General features: G+C 42.0%; 1 protein-coding gene across 1 annotated transcript in view; it reads right to left on the bottom strand.

Moving 5' to 3' along the window:
* Window positions 1-21584, bottom strand: part of LOC308303622 (rho-related GTP-binding protein RhoN-like) — a gene marked incomplete at both ends in the record, with an annotated part of 64185 nt that overhangs the window by 20221 nt on the left and 22380 nt on the right. The window contains one exon of the mRNA XM_080748052.1: window positions 42-151. Coding sequence (XP_080604178.1) covers window positions 42-151 — 110 coding nt within the window. The remainder of the gene's footprint in view (window positions 1-41; window positions 152-21584) is intronic.

Raw genomic sequence — 21584 nt, 5'->3', positions numbered from 1 at the left:
AAAAATAGGCGTGATATTAATTGAACATTTTACCGACTGACCTTTTTCAGCACGCTGTCCAGCGTCTCTGGGCGGCTGATGTCGAAGCAGATGAGGACGGCGTCGGAGTCGGGGTAGGCCAGCGGACGCACGTTGTCATAGTAGGCTGAACCTACCGATTCAAACAAATAAAGACTCGTTATTTCATGTCATAGTCGGCTAAAACAGTGGTTCTCAACCTTTTCAGGCCGCGACCCACAAAATAATCATATTTATATTTTAACTGGAAACACCCCCCCCCCCCCCCCCCGACGAGCACTAAAAGTTGAGGCATTACATTTTGTATAACACGGTTCTTTTGTGAAAATAGCATATCTACAGGCTCACAACGCCTTGCATTGTGAGGCGTTGTGAGCATGTAGATCGGCTATTTTCACAATTTAAGTCTCTAATATTTGACCATTCACCATTTATCATTTTAGAGGTATTAAAAAGTCCTTAAATTGTCACTTTAGAAATGTGTAGAGACCCTCTATAAACTTAAAACTTTATGTTGGTTTGTTTACTGTTGAGTGAGAAAACAAAGTTGCACATTAAGTTAATCATCTGAGGACCCCCCAAAATAATTTGTGGACCCCCATGGGGGTCACGACCCACTGGGCTAAAACATACATAAAATACTATCTCCATATTTTAACTTTGTGTTTTTTTCCCCCTAAATCCACGCCCTACTTGATCATCATCAAGGCAGCAGGTCCGCAAGCTAGTAATCTCTCAAGACAGATTCTGATGCAACAGAACAAAACAGAGAGGGTGCTGAGTCTGCTGACGATGGGTTCCCAGATTGGCAAGCTCCAAACCTTTGAGCTTGTCATTCTGCTACGATTGCAACTTTTTTTATTTGAAACGTGAAAAGTTAACTGTTTTTGGACATACTGTATGAGGTTTCTAGACTTTCTACCAGGAAACAAATAAAGATGGATTATTAATGTCATAGTAGTGGGCCCACAGGTCCATTTGGTTCCTTCTGTACACACTCTCAGAGTTAAATAAACACAGAGGGCTTAAAAGTGTAGACTGGGGTCCCAGGGACAAAAAGAAAGACATTCCTTGGGCAAAAAACTGACCCACAAAACTGTGAAAAGTGGTGACTCATCACTTATCAAAGTTGTGTGGGTCTGTTTTTAACCCAAGGAATGTTTTTCATGTAAAACAAATGCTTGCAATGGATTCAGAATCATGAAGAAACCCTCATTTGACCCCTCACATGCTACTTAAAACAGAGTCTCTCTTTTTTTTTAGTAGGCTTAAATGAAAAAGGTTGAGAATCCCTGATCTGGGCCATCTGAGCAGCCATCTGCTGGGTGAAGCAGTAAAATAAATGTTAACTCCCTGGGGAGCAGAAAACACTCCCTACTCTTTACATCAGGGGTCAGCAACCTTTTTGAAATCAAGTTCCATGTTATTATTTTCTAGATTGTCAGTGTGCCATGTCAGCAAGCAGACATTTTAATGACAACCCATCAAAAATTCAGACATATTTTGATTGTCAGGACATTGTTATAATGATCATTAGACTCAAGCACTCAGCAATAATCTCTCCCCGACTCCCTCCCCAGGCAAAGTTCAGAGTTTTAATGAATGTAGAATTTCGTGCAAGATGTAATTTGCTGTAAATTAGGTGACTTCATTTAATTGACCACTTTTAAAACAAAAGATTCGATTTTAAAATAAAGATCCTCTCTCTCACACTTGTAACTCTCCCCCGTGCCAGTGTTGGCACCCGTGCCTAAGGTTGCCTACCGCTGCCTTACATTATTCACACCTAGGAGACACTCAGCATAACCTCAGTTTCTTGCTGTTGGCAACTAGGATGTGCACCCAGTACATCCAGTCTTCACTGAGTAGCTCAAGGGCACGGCGTGAACTGTAACTGAGAGAGGGGACAGCATTCCTCATTCGCCCACAGTTAGCCAGGCGCCTCGGGGACGATGACACCATGAAGGGATGTGTAAAGTACGATAAGAATCCCTTTTATGCCCATATATGGAGATCCCTGAAGTCATCAATATTAAGCCCATATCTACTGTAACAGGACTTCATATGGGAATGCCCATATATGGAGGAAGACAGCCCATATCTGTGTGGCTGGTTCAGACAGGGATCTCCATGTATGGGCATAAAAGGGATGTACTATATACAGTACATGGATCTCCATATATGGGTAACTGGTCCGATATAAATCACTGGCCAGATGGCCAAGAATTGGCGCGACCTCGGTGAGGTCGCATGTCGCCCTGAGGCGTCTTACTAGTATCTCTTACTGATGAATTGAGTACAATGGATCCCCGGGGTCTTTTTATGTTATCCTTTTAGCATAACTTTTGACTGTACTTACTACCTGCACAGTGCAGGTAGTAGCGTGTTAATAAAGTATTCAATCAATCAACCAGTGTGGATGGATGCTCACAATATTATCATTATCTTTAAAGTTATGTTTCTTGGTGTGGACGGCCCTTTAGACCCACTTCTTTGACCAACCTTTTATTTGACTTTATTTATTTCCTTCATCTTATTGACAGATCTTACGTGCAATTCATGACAGAAAACACACAGTGGCCAAAAGGATTATAAACACAGGCCCACTGGAAAGCTTCTTTCCTGTTGTGGTCCTTTGATTGTGACAGGAGAAGGACAGGGTGAGTATCTAGGGGAAACTACAATAAGTTTAACTAATTAAGTAAGAATATCGTTGTTGTTGTAGGGTGGAAACCTTGTACATACAAACCCTTCGTTTTGTATTTATCATTTAAAAAATGATTCAAAGTAGTAAATATGTACAATCTACAAGCACAACACCTTGCATGTGTGCTTGTAGATCTGCTATTTTCACTAGTTTTGTGCAACAGTCTCGTATGATGAAGCAGGGCTTTACTTTACAAACAAATTTGAAACCTGGAGATACAAGGTTTCCGCCCAACAGTGACGATATACGTACGGTCTGTTGCATATTGTTGCTGTCGGGTGGAAACCTACTATGTCCTAAACTCTATTTTCTTTTTTGGCCACCGTACTGCTTGTGTTGTTTTGACTGTGAACTCATCTGTGTCTTTGTTTCCATCAATGCTGCATCTACAGTACTTTTTTCTTTGCCCTGCAATCTGTTTTTAACTGCTGTACCGTCTCTGGTGACTGATTTTCCCCAGCTGGATCAATAAGTCTTATTTTGTCTCATCTTGTCTGCTTCTTTTCAGGAGTCAAATTCAAAAGCTGACCTACAAGCTCCAAACGTTACGTGTTCATGTTTGGCGCTTGTTTGGCGCATGTTTTGCTACTTTTGTGTGACATTGCAGTATGTATGATGAAGTAGGGCATTAATTAACACAAAAAAGAAACATAAAAAGTAAAAATATGGAGATGACGACATATCAAACACAATGACACATTTCAGTCACATTTGGTTCAGTTTCATCATGGTCGATCTTTTTACGCGCACCCTCTCACACCCTTGAATTTTTACCCTCACTAGCAGTTCAATTAATTTCGCATTTCGTGTATATTCTGCTGAAACGTCATCCGCTTTTGTCGTCACCAAATGACTCATTTTGCAGCAGCGGATCTTTGACAGTAATAGCTGTGATGGGATTTAATGAGCATGTGCCGAGCTATACTCCATTGTGTTTTATCTGTCTGCGCTTTGATGTGGCGAGGTAATGAGAGGGTATGATTCAGCACTCGTGGGACTTGCGGGATTTCTTCTTTATCATACTCCTTGCAATGCATCCCAGAGAATGGTGCAATTTGCAGCTCCTTTTCTAAAATTTGACCAAGCAGATTTTAAAAAGGCCCTGATCACCCAGGGTACAATCAATCACACATCTGTATAAAGAAGAGAAGGCGCTGAAGCAACTCGGATGATTGGAGCCCTTTTTATTTTAATAGCAGGGTGCAAAGCACAGAAAAATGAAATAGAAAATAAACGTTTTGTCTGTGAAATATCGTCTGTGTTAGATGTGTTGAATCCCAGTGTTTTTCAACCTGTGGGCCATGAGAACATTGCAAGTTTTTTGCCAAATAATTGACAAAACATTACGATTTTAAAGATAATACAAAAGAGGAAAAACTCATGTCAGTTTTTCTTTAAACCCATGGTGAGTTTCTATTGTGACTTGTGTGACTGCTAAATGGGAACTTAAAGTATACTGTTAGTTCCATTGCTCCAAGGAGCAACACAATCAATCAATTGATCATGACAGGCTCTGCATGCACACACATCTGCCACGAACCCACAGTGTTGCCAGAGAAATAAGCAACCAGGTCCATGAAAACAAGGCCAAAAGAAGCGACTTGGACCTGCATACGGCTACAAAGTCGATCTACAAGCTCGATACAAAGCCGATCTACAAGCTCACAACGCGGCCTGATGCGACTTGTGAAAAAAGCTAAATATATTACACCATATTTTTTTAAATATAACACCACAAATATGGTACAGGGGTCCCCACCTCCCCGAAATATTTTCAAATGGGGATACGCGGACTATCTTATGTTAATTAAATGGGGGTCCTTGATATGAAAGTGTTTTGAGAATCACTGGTTCAAACAGCATTCGGAAGCAAGCCCAAAATAAGCAACTACACTAAGAAACAAGATAAAAATATATATATTTACAAGCAACTTTACAGAAAAACAAGCCCAAAGTAGATTATAATAAGCGGACATGGCAAGTTGGCAACGCAGCGACAGACCTGAGGAGAGCGATGCAATCAGCCACAGGAACTGAAAACACCTGTATAAGTGTTCAGGGCCTTTAACATTACAAACTATGCATAATGACACATAATAACAGCCATTTAGCTCACCCCTAGCTTATTATCATCTCCATAAACCATGACTTCCACTCCTTATCTACCACTTAATTTAGCATTTTGTGGTCATTTTGTGGGGTTATTCGTTTCCCCCGTAGCGGTCACTGAGGATAATAGGGCCTACGGCTACGGCAACCAGAAATGGATCAGTGCTCGATAGATAAACCCGCTTGCTGTCGCAGCCCCAATTCCTACTACGGCAGAAACTACCTTTCCACGTAGCGTGTACAACGTCTGCTGCATAGGCGGTTTGCTTAACGATTTTGACTGCTATAGCGATTGCGTCATAGCAGCTGTACTTCCGCCTAGCGAAGCCGTCCTGTCATTGCTTAAAATCCCTATTATTAGCTACACACAGTTTCCACGGATTTCTGAAAAGTGTGAGTAGGTACGAGGATGAACAGCGGATGTTACACTTTAGAGTTCAAATGGAACAAATGGACATTGTAAGGGTCAGAGAGAGAGAGAGGAAACACATAATCTACTCCATCATGCAGGGGTGTCGCATACCAAAAAGAACGGAAAGTAGTCCGGAGGACTGGCGGGTGATAACAAGCCATCTCTGCTCTTGGTACGTGACACTACTGTCACATACTACAGTATACAGTATATGTGGTTCTCGATTGTTTTCTGGCTTCTTATGGAACTATATGGAATCTATGAAGAGGTTGTGGGGGTCCCTGCTTCATCTCTCTCTCAGCTAAGGGGTCCTTGGCCTGAAAACGTTGAAGACCCCTGATATAAACCAAGCATTGTGGTTCCACGTGCACATACTCAAGAGTTAAATGAGCAGCACTGGTGATTTCACTGTGTGCAACAGCAGGTCAGATGACTATAGGCCTAGTGTCTCTGTGTGGCTTATGTCACCACGACAGTCCTATAGTGTAATTGCGAGAACAATGACCTATAATGAATGGCTCAAACAATGTGTCACCTGCTATGCTATGTCAGAATGGCCTTTTTTTCTGCAGGGGCCCCTAGCTCTGAATCGCTCAGTGTGCCTGGCTCCTAGGGGACACATTCCTTGCCATAGGGGACAACGACGTCCCCTGCCATCAATTGGCCTTATTGTCACCAACGCCACCACTCTTTTGTCACCACAAACAAGGGAGAGGGGAATGACCGTCGAGTTGATGGAATTTCAAACGCGTACACAGTCACAGACACACACACACGGCACTCACTCAAACTCATGCCAGACACAATTGGTGTTAAAAAGAATCCCCCGCACACTGAAATTCCTGTCCTTTGAAAGAGATTAACTTCGTAAGTAAAAAAAAAAAAAGCACAGAGGCTGCATTGTACACGCAGTGAAATCATTGGTGTTAATTTAACTCAGAACAGCGTACAAATGGAACCAAATGGACCTGGCCGTAAGGGTCCACTTGGTTCCATTTGTACGCTGTTTTGAGCTACAAAGGACAACTTTGTTTTTTTTACAACAAGGGTTCATATTTTAGATAGTCATTAGAGAAAAGAAAAGATGAGTTGAAATGTTTTCATTTACTTCTTTCTATCGTTTTAGTGATTTTAACATGCAGTGATTTGCATGCTAAATATGTCTTTTTAGACACAATAAACCCATTCCCATGATGCACTGCAGTTTTTCATGGGCAGATGTGACTTAATAGTAATAAATAGTAATATCTTTGCCGGCTTATTGTGTCTAAAAATACATATTTAGCCACTTGTACACATGCCCCCACCCACTGAAATCAAAATACTAAAATCTCTAAAACAATAGAAAGCAGTAAATGTAAACCATTTCACACTCATCTTTTCTTTTCTCCAATTACAATCTAAAATATGAACCCTTGTTGTAAAAAAACAAAGTTGTCCTTTAACTCAAGAGGATATTCCTGTGAAAGCACGGAACAGAGAACAACAACAACATGGACCAAGGAGCTGTCTAAACCCTGATAATGTCACAGGGCACAACCCCGCTCAAATTAGCTGCGTCTCGTTTCGTCTCCTTCTCAAGAATTATCCCAGTTCCAAAGCGTCGGTTATACACAAACATCGCTACACAACACACACGCGCGCGCTTGTATTAGGCCTACTATATCGTCGTTGTCGGGTGAAAACCCTGTATGTCCAAAACCGTTCGTTTTGTGTTTATAATTTTAAAACTTATCTAAAATAGTGAAAACTGCGTTGTGTGCTTGTAGATCTGCTGTTTTCACTACCTTTGTGCGACGGCCTTGTATGATGAAGCAGGGCTTTACTTTGAGAAAAAATGCACAAATTTGAAACTTGGAGATACGAGGTTTCTGCCCGACAGTGACGATATTGTACTTATGAGGACAGTTTAGGTCCTCACATTTCTCTTAATTGTGCTCACCATTACTCACAAGCTAATGGTGAGCTGCCATGCCAGCATGGTCTGACAATGTCCAGCTGACAGCCCACAGACAGACGTGTTCCCTGTTAGTACTGTGCCTCTTATTATACCCGTGCGTCCGTCAGTCAGTCACACCTCACACGTCACACTTTTGGCCTGCTCATATCTCGGCCACCGTTGGCCCGATCCATGCCAAAATTTCCACACAAACTCCTTGCCTGCCAAACTACAACCTCCAAGGACCCCCGGAGTTCCAGGGACCCCCAGGTCCCTGGGGGACCCCCAGGTGTAAAAAAAATACCAAATGTGCAAAAATGACCAAATGACCACCCCAACGGAGCTGCTCACGGGGAATTCCTGGGGACCACCCACTCCTGGTGCTCCAGAACGGATGCAAAAGTGGTGGCGCCCCCAGTGGAGGACCCCCTGCCACTGCAGCTCACATAAAATGCCGTAACTCAGGCTAGGAGCGTCCGGGAGAGCCGGGGCCAGTACCTATTCGTCCGCCAAGGCAACGCGGACAGCCCACCCCTCATTTCTCACATGGCCCTCTTCTAGCGCCACCTACAGGCCGATTTTTAAAACACATTTTTGGCCACTGCTCCTACAGTTTTGGCCCGAAAATCACTACACAGTATGTCTACACTCATGTCATCAACATGGATCAGGAAGTTTATGGAATAAAAAATGTTTGCCCTATTTGTGGAGATAAGTGACCTACGGTCGCTTATCTCCCGATTAGGGAGTCTTACTGGTACAGTATGAGACCGGCAACTAAATATGCACCAATTTGACAGTGTTGGGTTTCACTGTGTGTGTGTGTGTGTGTGTGTGTGTGTGTGACTGTGTGTGTGTGTGTGTGTGTGTGTGTGCGTGCATGTGTGCGTGCATGTCATTGTTGTATGTGTGTGTGTGTGTGTGAGCTTGTGTTTGTGTGTGAGAGAGAGAGTATTTACGTGGCTATAAATGTCAAACTAAAGGTCACAACCTTTTTCTGTTCTGTCTTTCCGACAAATCTCTTCTCCTATGTTGCACTCTCGCACACACACACACGCACGCACGCACACACACACACACACACACACACACACACACGCATGCACACACACACAAATACACGTTACAATCACTTGATGAGAAGAGAAGGGAAGGGAAGGGGGGATGAAAACCAAAAGCAGATAGAGATAAGAAGAGAAGATACGGTACATTAGATGGATAGAGAGATAGACAGGTAGATAGAGAGACAGACAGACAGACAGACAGACAGACAGACAGACAGACAGACAGAGAAATAGACAGAGATAGAGAGAAAGATACAGCAAACGAAAAGGTAGTGTGAACTGGTGATGGGCAATTAACCGGAAATATTTAATTACCAATCAGCAAACACTTCAGCTTTGAAAAGAACTAAGAGCTGTACAGCAGACCTGCAGTATTCTGGGAGTTTATTCCAGATACGAGATAAAAAATAACACGAACAATAAAAACTTAGCTGTGAGTTCAGAAAGTAAACCTGCCATGTCCCAAGTGATCCGAGACGTCTGGATGAAGACAGCGTGAATATCTAACAACTGGAGTCATACTTTTTTGGTATTAGTATGGATTTGTTTTGTTTTTGTTTGCTTTGTTATTCAAATTTTGTACAAGTTAAATGGATACTTCATGCTCGTGATTAACAAGCTCCCTAAGGGGGAACGTCCAAATCGCTACTGAGCAACTCAAATAACCTCTTCATCAATCCTCAACAGAGTTATTTGTGAACTTAAGTTCGAGGGTGCCTCATGCTCACAGAACCTACAGATCCCTCTAGGGGCCCTCGGTTTAAAGTGACCTGATCATACGTACTGATCATCTCCTCAGCTTCCACACACACAGCTTTGCAAGCACACACACACACACACACACACACACACACACACACACACACACACACACACACACACACACACACACACACACACACACACACACACACACACACACACACACACACACACACACACACACACACACACACACACACACACACACACACACACACACACACACACACACACACACACACACACACACAGGCCCAGAGGGCACCGCGTGCCACAGCTGTATTGCAGCTGTTACTAAGCCAGCTAACTGCTGCAGCTGCGATACGCTATACAGAGTATACGCTGTAAGTGATGTACCAGAATTTTTCACCATGAAATCAGCACCATACTTACTGTACATACAGTATATATACACATACTGTACACACACACACAAGCAGAAAACGTTATGAGCTTGCCCAGGGTTATTGCGCTGACAATGTGTTGCTTAGCGATGTGTTCAGGTTTCAGCAGCCAGCACTGAGCGGGTTATTGCGTGGCTAAATCTGTCTCTCTCCCTCCATCTCTCTCCCTCCCTCTTCCTCATAATGGCTTGTAAAACTGCTATCTTTCCGCCATTTCTGACAGTTTTCACCTATAATGGCATGAAACCAAAATAGGAATGGCATGAAGAAGGTGGTTATCGTGTTGTCCTCATGTGATCCTGTTAGGACGTGACCCCGCAAGCCACTTTATAGGGTGTCAGGGGGAGAAAATAATGATGGGAGTAACATTTCCTGTCTGGCCAAAACCTCTTAACTCCATTTTTGAGGTTTTAGATTTTTTTTTTTTTTGGCATAAATCAGGGCTATTGAACACCCTTTGCGTCAGGTGTGTTGGTTAAAATATTATTGAACCAATGAAAAGTAGTAAAAATAGCTTCGGTCAAAACCTCCTAACTCCACTTGAGCTCATTTTCCCGAAAATGAACATTTTGGAGTTAGGAGGTTTTGGCCAGACAGAGATTTGTTTTATAATTTACACATTTTCCTAGTCCACTGGAGTCTACTTTCCATTGAAGGAATCTTTTGAGCAAACTGGTGATTTGCAATCCTATTTTTGTGTTGCTGCTCGTTGGTGTTGAAGGTTTGCCTTTCCCCACAAAAACTATTTTTGTTTCCATTTTCTCCCATAAAACTGTTTTTGCTGAGCACAACTACTAAGCCAGACTTACATTTAAAAAGACTTCAAAGAATGGTGCATGGCATGCAAAACAACAAAATGATTGTCAAGCAAGACAAAATCAAACCTAAACTCATGATTAGAAGGACAAATATCCACCAGGAGGCATGCCCTAAAGGCCTTAACTCTTATGCAGGGGTCTTCGACATGGGATCCGGGACCCCTAGGGGGTCCTCAGAGTTACTACAGGGGGTCCTCCTCCAAATCCTCCAATCCTTTTTATATTAACAACTAGAACCCTAGTGTCCATATTCTGAGAACTGTAGCCAAAAATAGCAGATCTACAAGCTCACAACGCCTCGCAGCACGAGGCGTTGTGAGCTTGTAGATCGGCTATTTTCGGCACAGAGGTTTGGTGTAGAGGGGAAAAAGAGTAAAAGACTAAGTACAGAGTAAAAGGTCAAGTTTATTGGGTAATGACGGCTCAAGTGGTTAAATATCTGAAAACAAAAATGTACATGAATCCAAAATACACTGATGATTGTGCTGTGAAACGATGAAACTATATGGAATCTATGAACAGGTTGTGGGGGTCGCTGCTTCATCTCGCTCTCAACTAAGGGGTCCTTGGCCTGAAAACTTTGAAGACCCTGCATATGTAAAAGTAATGCAGAGAGTGTGATTGTTACCAGTACCATCATCTATATTGTCTGCCTCCTCCTTGTCTCTCTCACACAGTACACATATTCTTTTTTTACCTTCCTCTAACCTTCATGTCTCTCAGATGTGTAATGGTGCAATATATGCCAGACAAATAAGCATCCAATTCGCTAGTTCCAATCCATATAGCCTCGAAGGACCGTGTCCCATCAAGCCCAAGGGAATTGCTATGCGATTATTAATTCACAAAAATGACATGGTTGTTGTTGACCCATTTGAAAAAATATTCCGGAATGAAAGTCCTTGGTCTGCTTATAGCATACGCACAAAATATGAGAGGCTGATTGGCCCGATAGTATTAGCTGCTGAGAGTCCCACGCACACACACACAAATGTAATCATGTGAACCCAAGCAGCTCTATTCTGGAGTCAACATTCGGCGACAAACTACATGTCTGCACGCTACACACTCGTAGGTCGGCTCTTTTGGGGGTTTTGTTTAGCAGTGGCAAAAAAGGAAGGTGGGGGGGGGGGGCTAGTATAGAAGCCTGGGGGATTCCTGTCAGTCAACTAAGTGTATAGGGTTTAAGTAAGTACAAAAATCTTTTACTATTCAGGGACAAGAGAGGTTGTTGGTCTCAGCTTACCTGCTGCTAAGCAAAGTGTAGGCTCATGAAATGCTGCTGGGGACGGGTTGGACAATGGCCTGGGGGGGGGGGGGGGGGTCGTAAAAGATGTCATAATTTGCTGAGAGATGCTTTTCAAGCACTTTCATAAAGTAAGCCAAGGCTATGTAGGCTACAGCTACGCAAAGTAATGTGTTTAGGTCAGCTTCCATCATTAAGGCTTGTTGCCGACTGTTGCAAAAATAAATAACAAAGGATGTGGTAGCCCACACACACCTGACACCATGGAGTGGCGAGACCAATCTAAATTGGACACAGATTTGTTGTTTATTTTTCACTCTCACATGTACACGACATCCATTTTTTTTCTGCATCCCTGTAACCTGTCGAATGTATACAGGGATGCTGTGGCACCAGATGCCACGGTGGATTTTCTGGGCTGTCATTTCCCCAAAGGAATGCCTCTAATTGGTGTCACATGACAGCCAATAGGATAGCGTGTCAGCCGGCGCTCTATAGAAAAGCAGCAGCCGTGAAAGCAACACTCATGTCGAAAAAAACGTAAAAGAGGGAAGTATTTAATTATGTTATACGTAACTGTTTGTAAATTAATAACTTAACTGCCTTCGCAATTCATCCATAAACAAGGTATTTTATTCAAAAGATTTAAGTGTGCAGTCGGTCTCGGGTAGTCGGGTGGAAACCTCATATATATGTTCAAAACTGTTACTTTTCAGGATTCAAATTCAAAAATAGCAAAAGACTGCAGATCGACAGGCTCATAACGTGTCGCTTCACTGAGTTTCAAGCTGGTACATCTGCTATTTTTGATACTTTTGTGTGACGCTGTAGTATGATCAAGTAGGGCATTAAAACCCATTCAGAACGGGTACACATTATTGTGTATCCTTATTTTATGCTTTAACTATTGAAAAATAGCAGATATACAAGCTCACAGTGCGGCACCGAGTGCCGCGTTGCGAGCTTGAAGATCTGCTAAGATTTTTTGAAAAACCTATGTTTCTACGTCAGCAATCTGGCTGGCCATCGTAAAAAAAAGAGACTACTACAGTATGTCAGTGGTTCTCAAACCTTTTCATGTGAAGGACCCCCAAACCACCCAGAAGCAAAATTTGAGTAACAAACGTTCGCTTTAAAAATACATATACCGGTATTCAAAGATTTGCACACATTTTCACGACTTTTTCAAAAATAGCAGATCTACAAGCTCGCAGCGCGGCACTCGGTGCCGCGCTGTGAGCTTGTAGATCTGCTATTTTTCACTGGTTAAAGCATTCAATAATTCTAGGCCTAAATGGGTTAATTTACAAAAAAACTAAATAAAACACAAAAAGTTGTGGAGATAAGAGTTTTCCGTCCGACGGCAACAAGTTTCTCCAGACATATCCTGGAGGCAGCACACAGCAAAACGATGTCAATTTAGGTGACAGATCAGGATACAATGTGAGTCAGCAGGGTCCGACGCCAGGCTTTGCCATCTTTTCTTTTTTGTTTGTTCCCTGAATGGTAGTTCTGAATGGAGCAATTAAAATAATTTCCCACCCAAATTTCTTTTTTTTCCCCCCTCCCCCGAGGCTCACAGGAAGACCTAAGCATAACAGAATGCTGAATAATAACTCCATGGAAATTCATTATGGCTTCATGTAATTTTTAAAGGGGAAGGGGGCGTTTAGACAGTTTTGCTCTTTGTTTTCGAGCAGGAATAATGGAGGAAGGCTCCTGATAAAAGGTGGGAAACATGACGTTTTGCAGACAATAAAATGGCCGTCAAATCAAGCCTGCAAGTGACACCGCAAACAAATTAGTAAGACAGAGACCTGTCAAAGTCACTTTCTCTCCTGAAAACACTCCCTCTTTTCATGTTTTTAATGTGTCATATTCCGCACATAAATGTTTAAAAGATTCAGCTTGCTTGAACCACTTAAACCCGATGCACTTCGTTGGCTGGCGTCCCCCAAGGGTCTGTGAGGGTCCCGTCCTTTTCTCTCTCCTCCGACAACAAATCACTTCACCAAAATAGCAGATATTATGCAAGCTCACAGCACGTCGCGCCATCCAATGGTCGTCTATTTTCACAGAATGCTGGCCTTATTATAACATGCCCAGAATAGGGATGCTGGGGTGCATGCGGTTCAGGTATAATAGTAACCTGCAGCGCAGGGAAAGGATCTGTTGTGTTGATAGCAGAGAATGGCTTGGCAGACAGCCATCGATAGGCTACATGGAAAGTATTCACTGTGTTGATCCACAAAGCTGCATACTTAACAGAATGCATCTGACTATTGATTCTATCCATCTACTGTCTGTCTGTCTGTCAGTCTGTCTGCGATGTCATATAAGGTATATATTATAACCAAAGTGCTTCAAAAACACGTTTGGTTTGTGAAAAATTACATAGCCAGTTTAGTTTATTTTTTTATCTCGCTCAATGGTTCTCAACCTTTTCTGGATCAGGGCTATGGATGGGACGATGTGAAAATGTCATATCACGATTATTGTGACCAAAGAAATCGCGACATCAATGTACCACTTTGCGTGATTTTAGGCTAACATCTGTAGGAGCAGTGTCCAAAAATGTGTTTTGCAAAAATCAGCCTAATGGTGGCGCTAGAAGAGGGCCATGTGAGAAATCAGGGGCGGAGGTTGTGATTTGCCACCCAAGGAGTGTGTGTGCAAAGTTTGGCACTGATAGGGCCAATGGTGGCAGAGATAAGACAGACACACAGTCGGTGGAGCTTTTCATAGTAACTTGCGACCTGGTGGTCGCAATCATTAAAATCATAGGGTTTTGCCAGTTATCTAAATCTGCCAAGTAACTTGTAACTAAATCTGTCAAATAATTGCAGCGGAGTAAAAAAGTAAAACATTTGACATGTAGTAGAGAGTAAGTAAGCATCAAATAATTGAAATACTCAAGTTAAGTCAAAGAAAGTATCTCAAACAATTGACTTAAATTGTACGTATAAATGCACTCAGTTGCTTTCCGCCAGTGTGTGAGCTGACCCATGGTCAGTGTTGTGGAGCAGAAGCTAATGTTTATCGATCTGTTTCAGAGGCTTGGTTTTCTGACCTCAGAGACCCGCTGCTCACGTTACAACTTCACCAAACTCCATGCAGCGCTCCATCTGTCTCTTTGATTTGTGGAGACGTGAGCTCCTCTCCTTTACGGTCCTCTCATCTCCCTCCACTCCTCTTCTCCTCCCCACACATGCCTCCAATGTTCTCTGCTTTCCTCTGCCTCCATTGCCCCTCTCCTCACATCTGCGTCCATGCATCCTCTCCTTTCCTCCCCTCAGTGTTGTTTTTGACAGCAAATTTAGATTTAGTTTTAGTCAGAGTCTTTTGAATAAAATGTCATTTAGCTTTAGTCATAATTTAGTCACCTGAAAGGTTTTAGTTTTAGTCTAATTTTAGTCGACTAAATATCATGAGATTTTAGTTAACTAAAATGCATTTTGGCAGGCCTTGATGGCATCGTAATGACTGATTTTACACTTGGTTGCATGCTGAAAATAGCCGATCTACAAGCTCACAACGCGTCGCGCTGCGACGCGTTGTGAGCTTGTAGATCTGCTATTTTCAGCACGCAACACCTCAGAGCAACCAAACATAAAATTACTTTCTCCTCCACTAGTCCCTCCCTAACATTTAGTCTAGTTTTATTTTGTTTGACGAAATTGTCAATATATTTAGTCTTCGTTTTAGTCATCACAGCTTAGTTTTTATTTAGTTTTATTCGTCAGTGAAAAAAACGCAGTCGACAAACATTTTTCGTCATAGTTTTAGTCGACGAAATCAACACTGCCTCCCCTCCCTTCCTTTCCATTCCCCTCCCGTCCATCCAAAAAAGGGTGTTGTAGCTAGGCCTAAAGGTCTTATGACATCACATTTTGTATTTTTTTTTTTTAAGTTTCCTGACCTCAATTACACACAAAAAACTGACCTTTCAACATTTAGTGTTTTTTCTGTAATCTGTAGTTTTTTGAATAATTAGGCTCAGAAAGGGGAGTTCATTTGTCTCTGGATGTAAGCATCGTCATCCAAGGGAGGGTGTGGTTGTGTGTCACCTTTGCTGCTACTTTACATTGTGTTTGCATCGGTCCAATGCACCATTTACCATTCATCACTTTGGTTGTTCAGTTCACCCTCCCCTACAACCACACCCTCCCCTGGATGATGATGCGTACGTCCAGAGGCAAATGAACTCACTTTTCTGAGCCTAGTAAAATAAAAACTACAGATTACAGAAAAAAACACTGATTGTTGAAAGTTCAGGTTTTTTTTTGTGTGTGTAATTGAGGTAAGAAAACATGAAAAAAATAATGAAATTTGATGTCATAAGACATTTTGTGTATTTTAAAAACACAAGAGGAGAAATTATGAATGTAGACAGATTATTATCCATCTCAAAGATTTCTATAAATACCAGCCAACCTGCAGGTAACCTACAGTACCATGCCAGCAATGGACCCCGCTGAACCTCCTCTACTAAGTACCAAATCACCTAGGAAGAAGTGGAGCTTGGCAGACAGTGCAGCATGCGAGGGCAGCGAGTCCGAGCAGACTGCCGGACATAATTATAATTACCACCTGCCCTTTATGCAGGCCACCTTCGGAGGCCGGGCCTCTTCAACGTAGGACCAGAAATGCTGGCATTGCTACTAGGGATGGGACGATATGAAAATGTCATATCACGATTACTGTGACAAAAGAAATCGCGATTTACGATATTATCACGATAATCAAAATCCATTAACCTGGGGCGGAACATTTGCCAAAGAATAGCCGTTCTACAAGCTCACAACGCGTCACAACGTGACGCGTTGTGAGCTTGCAGAACGGCTATTTTTTGGCAAAGACATTTGATAGAGAGAGAAAAAAAGACTGTATCAAGTATGTATATTATACTGTAAGTACCTTTTAACAATTATAGAGGGTTTAAGTGGTATGAGGCTCGGCAAATAAAAGGTGAATTGATCCCAGTGAAGGACGGTCGGAGGACGATATCACAATAAATGAAATCACCACGATACCATTATCGTGACGATTCGTGAGTGTTTTTTATCACGATATACGATAATATCGCTTATCGTCTCATCCCTAATTGCTACACGACATTGAGCTGGCCATCTGCCGATACGCAAAAGAATTAGAAGCCAACCTGCGAACTCCGCGGCCCGCTCCCCCCCCTCCTGCTGAGCCCAGCTTACTTGTGTTTAAAGCTTCACTGTCACAAGGGTCCAGTGAAATGTCAAGTAGCTCATGTACCGTGCGTCTATGTGCTGTACACAGTTTGACACCCTGACATGTCATGTCATGCATGCCAGGGCTGTGGAAACAGAGAAGCCATGCTGGTTCTCTACATGAAGATGTCACGTATTTGATGTTAACAACACATTTTGTTGTTCTTGTGTATTCTAACCGCTCTAAAACATTCCTTGGGCAAGAAATGACCCCACAATACGATGGTTTAGTGATGAGTAATCAATTTTCACAGCCTTTTGGGGTCCGTTTTTAGCCCAAGGAATGTTTTTCATGCAAAACAATGCTTGCAATGAATTCAGAATAATTAAAAATCCCTAGTTTGACCCCTCACATCCCACTTAAAGCAGATTTTTTGGGAGTCATTTTTGCCTTTATAGTGTAGTGTATAGCAAGTGAATGAGACTGAAAATTACCCTAGCTGTCAAACATTTTCCCAGCCATTTTAAAAAAGACACCCCGGCCAAATTTGTTTAATAACCCTCCTAGATGACAAATCCATTGAGAAACGGACCTTTGCTCTCCACGGTCACGGAACTGCCATTTTCGACCCAACTAAGTACCCCTATCGGTAAGAAACAAATTGACCCTTTAACTGTGATTATAATACAATATAAATTTGTATTACAACTATCCTAATAATAATGCACTAATAATGGATTATAACTGTGATTATAACACACTATAACGTATTAATGTATTACTATGATAACTATAATACACTACAATTAGGGATGGTCCGATCAGGTTTTTTGGAACCGATCACCGAGCACCGATCACAAAAGTTTGATCACCCGATACCGATCAATCACCGATCCGATCAAGTTATTATTTATATATTATTTATATTTTCTAAATGTTAATGTTTTAACTTTAATTAATTAATTCACTCATGAATTCATTTATATATTTGCCTTATAGTCTAGTCCAATATGTCATATGGAACTACCGTCATAGACACAGCCATTGACTCCAGCCTAACAATGGCTACTGTCTATGACGGTAGTCCCATTATGACATGATGGACTGGACTATCTCCATATATAGTGTTCTCCACATTTCCATGTTTAGGCCCCATCGCTCACACCCTCGATGGGGTTGGCGATAGGGCTTTACTGTGTGGAGTTTGCATGTTTCCCCGTGTCTCCTAGGGTTGATACCCTCACAAAAACATGAACAAACTCCCCCCAGAATGATAACAACTCGAATCGTCAGAGAAACACTGTGGTTGGCCAGATAGTCAAGAATTGGCGCGACCTCGCCCTTTAGGGCGAGGTCGCATGTCACCCTGAGGTGTCTTACTAGTAGATTATAACAGTGATTATAACACACTATAATCTATTATCATGTATTACAACTATATCCTGGTGGTCTAAATGAAAAGTCAGTGTGTGATCAGTCATTATATGAAGTGTTTGGCCCTGTTTGGCCTAGCTCAGACCTACTCTGGATTGGATACTTTTTATTACCGTGTTTAGTACCACTTTCACACCACTCTACCCAGGTCCTCGTAGTGGAAAACCTGGCACAAGTGGGTGGTGTGGAGTGGTGTGGTGTTGGGCCATGTCAGTGGAAAAGGGGCTCATGTGAGCAGTCTGAGCACATCATGCAACAGTAAACAGTACGGCCTAGATTTAGCATTCTTTGTCACCTTAATTAGCTCGTCTTCCCTTTAAGAATGAGGTAGGCCAAAATTTACAAAAGAGGTATGCAAATGCTATTCTAAAGAGCTATGCAAATCCGTTCTTTCCATGTATAGGATCCTGTTTCCATCGTAGATGCAGAAATTCATGGTCCAAGTACAAAGACACTTGAGCACTAATAATGAACCTGACGAAGCACATTATTGTGTTTCTGTGGAACTTACTTAAAGTAAGTCAGTCCAAACAGGAAAAGTTTTTTGGTGGAGTGAGCAGTCCTTTCCTATGGATATGAAGCCAGAGGAAGGTTTAATTCTTGTTTGTCTGAAAACGGCTACTAATTATCTCCATTCACACACTCTGCCAACTAAATACACACCACATCAGAGGAAGAGCAGCAGAGATCTAAAAGCCGTGTTTGACAGCAAGGACGTAGTCAGGCCAGTAATTCCTGTTCCAGTGATTGACAGGTGATTGACTCTGTGACTCCCCCTCAGGGCTGTTCTAGCTGAAGGGCGGCTGTGTGCATGACACACTATATGATTAATGTAACAGTCACACAGATAACGAGAACATTTCATCCTCATTAATTTCCATAAACCACAAAAAAACAAACATCTCCCAGAACGTGTTTGATGTTGCTATATTCCACGATATCATCGTTGTCGGGTGGAAACCTTGTATGTCCAAAACCGTTTGTTTAGTATTCATCATTTTAAAAATGGTTTAAACTAGTGAAAACAGCCGATCTACACAAGCACACAGCGCCTTGCACCGCGAGGCGTTGTGTGCTTGTAGATCTGCTGTTTTCACAACTTTTGTGCAACGGCCTTGTATGGTGAAGCAGGGCTTTACTTTGCAAAACAATTAACACATTTGGAGATACGAGGTTTCTACCCAACCGTGACGAATCCGATATACGGCAAATTCAGCTCAGGAGTCTGAATTTGCTGTAGCGTTTTGGACAAAATCTCTAATTATTGTTGTAGGCAGCATTATATTGTATTATATAGCCTAATATAGGCCTACGTTTCTTTATTAAGAGTTCATATGAGGTATACAGAATGTTTGATATGTTCTCTATCAAATGTAGGCCTATATGATTCTTCTTCAGATTTGTCTGTAACAGGTTCAATGACTGAGGATAGACCACAACCGAGTTCTGGATCAAAGTTGTCATTGTTTTTTTCCACTTTTTCCAATGCTTCAAAGTCGCACACACTGCAATGCCCTGGTTACAAATAAGGCTCGGAAGGCCTCAGTTGTTGTTGTTGTTGTAACCATAATGTAGACAACCGCATGGAAATAAGATGTCAGAAGATAAGATAAACCTGTCGCTCTCTGTAGAGAGTGTGTGTGGGGGGAGGACGGCTGATTTATCTTGTGCTCACCGATGCACAACAGTTGCGTTGTCAGTCACACCCTGACCCAGCTAAGCGTTTAATTAGTTTGACTCAGGCCAGGTGCGACTGACTGCTTTAGGGTATGGTCACGTGAGCGCGAGAAGGGAAGTGGCCAATTTAATGCATGCATCACGATAATTAACATTTTACATCAATCACAATGGACAAATAATCCTGAGTAGTTTTTCCTTGTTTTTCACTTCCTAATGACTGGTTTTATTGTTGAGTAATGATTTTATTCTTTGTACAGCTCCTTGTAACACTCGTTCTGAAAGGCGCTATAAATACATTTCACCTTATTGGTGGGACACGCCTGCATGCTGCAGGCTGATGTACATTAGTTCAACAGGAGGACATGGTTTGAGGCTGAGATGAGTCAGAAGGAAGCGCGCACACGCACACACACACACACACACACACACACACACACACACACACACACACACACACACACACACACACACACACACACACACACACACACCTTCTCTTTCCCTTACACACGCTCTCTGTCTCTCAATTTCAGCCCTTTGCTTTTCAGTAATAAAAAAAAGTATCATTGATAGACATGTTTTAATCGTGCAACATGCATATGGACTACACTACAGGCTTCAACTGAGCCAGGTCCACTGTGGCGTGTGAACTGTGAAGATCAGACCCAAATGGAGTGCTTTGATAGAAGCTCTTTCAACTTGTTCATTCACATTCAAACCAAATTCCAACCAACATCATGCTACTTATAATTGCATTTTATTCAGACTACAGTATATGGGTGCAGCTTTTCTGGGAATCCACAACAATGGGTCAATGATCTAACAGCATATTATGTATTTGCGGTCTTAAGAAGGTGTGGTGTATCGTCAGCTGTAGTCTGGGAGCAAGCAGGTTTGTAATTAATCAGGTTGATTGTCTGTCCAGTGAATTTAATGGTCAGTTAATCAGGTCTGATTACAGTTTGTTGTCTTGCAGTGGGACTGGGCACAAAGCTAGTCTCTGGACACCCAGAAAAAGTCCCAGCCATGAATCGTAAAAACCGACTGAAGTGGCCAAGGTGGCATTTTTACATTACTTGACACGAGTTGCTGCGAGGCTCCTTTCTGTCTCTAATTAACACTCCATACAGTACATACAGAATCACAATCCCTTTTATCGCCCAAGTATGTTTGCACAAAGAGTTGGTAGCGTCGTTGTTGGGAAGAAAGCTTGTATCTCTATTTCATCTTAAAGTTTTTTTTTTAAATATAGGCCTACTGCATCTTATGACAGTGTCACTCAATAGTAGCAAAAATAGCCAATCTACAAGATCACAACGATCTACAAGATTCACAAATAGTGAAGCGATGTGATCTTGTGATCTTGTAGATTTTTGAAGAATTTGAAATAAATTGTATAGGCTATAGATGATGATACAATGAACGGTTTTGGACCAGGTTTCTACCCAACAGTAACAATTTACACCGCACTGCAATCCGACTATGAAATCTCTACAGTACGAGCCAAAGAAACAATATAAAAGTACAAGAATAAGTTGTTCATGGTCTGTGACCCTGTCACATACAACCACCCACCAGTTGTGAAACACATCAGCATTATCTGTAGATTACAGCTGCAGGATATCATGTATGTGCATATTCTTTGTTTGCGTGGACACCTAGATATCCTGATGGTACTTGAATTGTTAAATCCGTACGGAACAGTTGGGCACACGAGCGTCTCATCGGTTAGTGCATCAATCATACTGTATAATGGCATCGTCCTTGGTTCAATTCCAGAACTGTGTGGTATTAATATATCCTTCCT

This window comes from Nannobrachium achirus, assembly GCF_963921795.1.
Source record: "Nannobrachium achirus genome assembly, chromosome: 18".
Taxonomy (NCBI): Eukaryota; Metazoa; Chordata; class Actinopteri; order Myctophiformes; family Myctophidae; genus Nannobrachium; species Nannobrachium achirus.
This window is presented reverse-complemented; position numbering and strand designations above follow the sequence as displayed.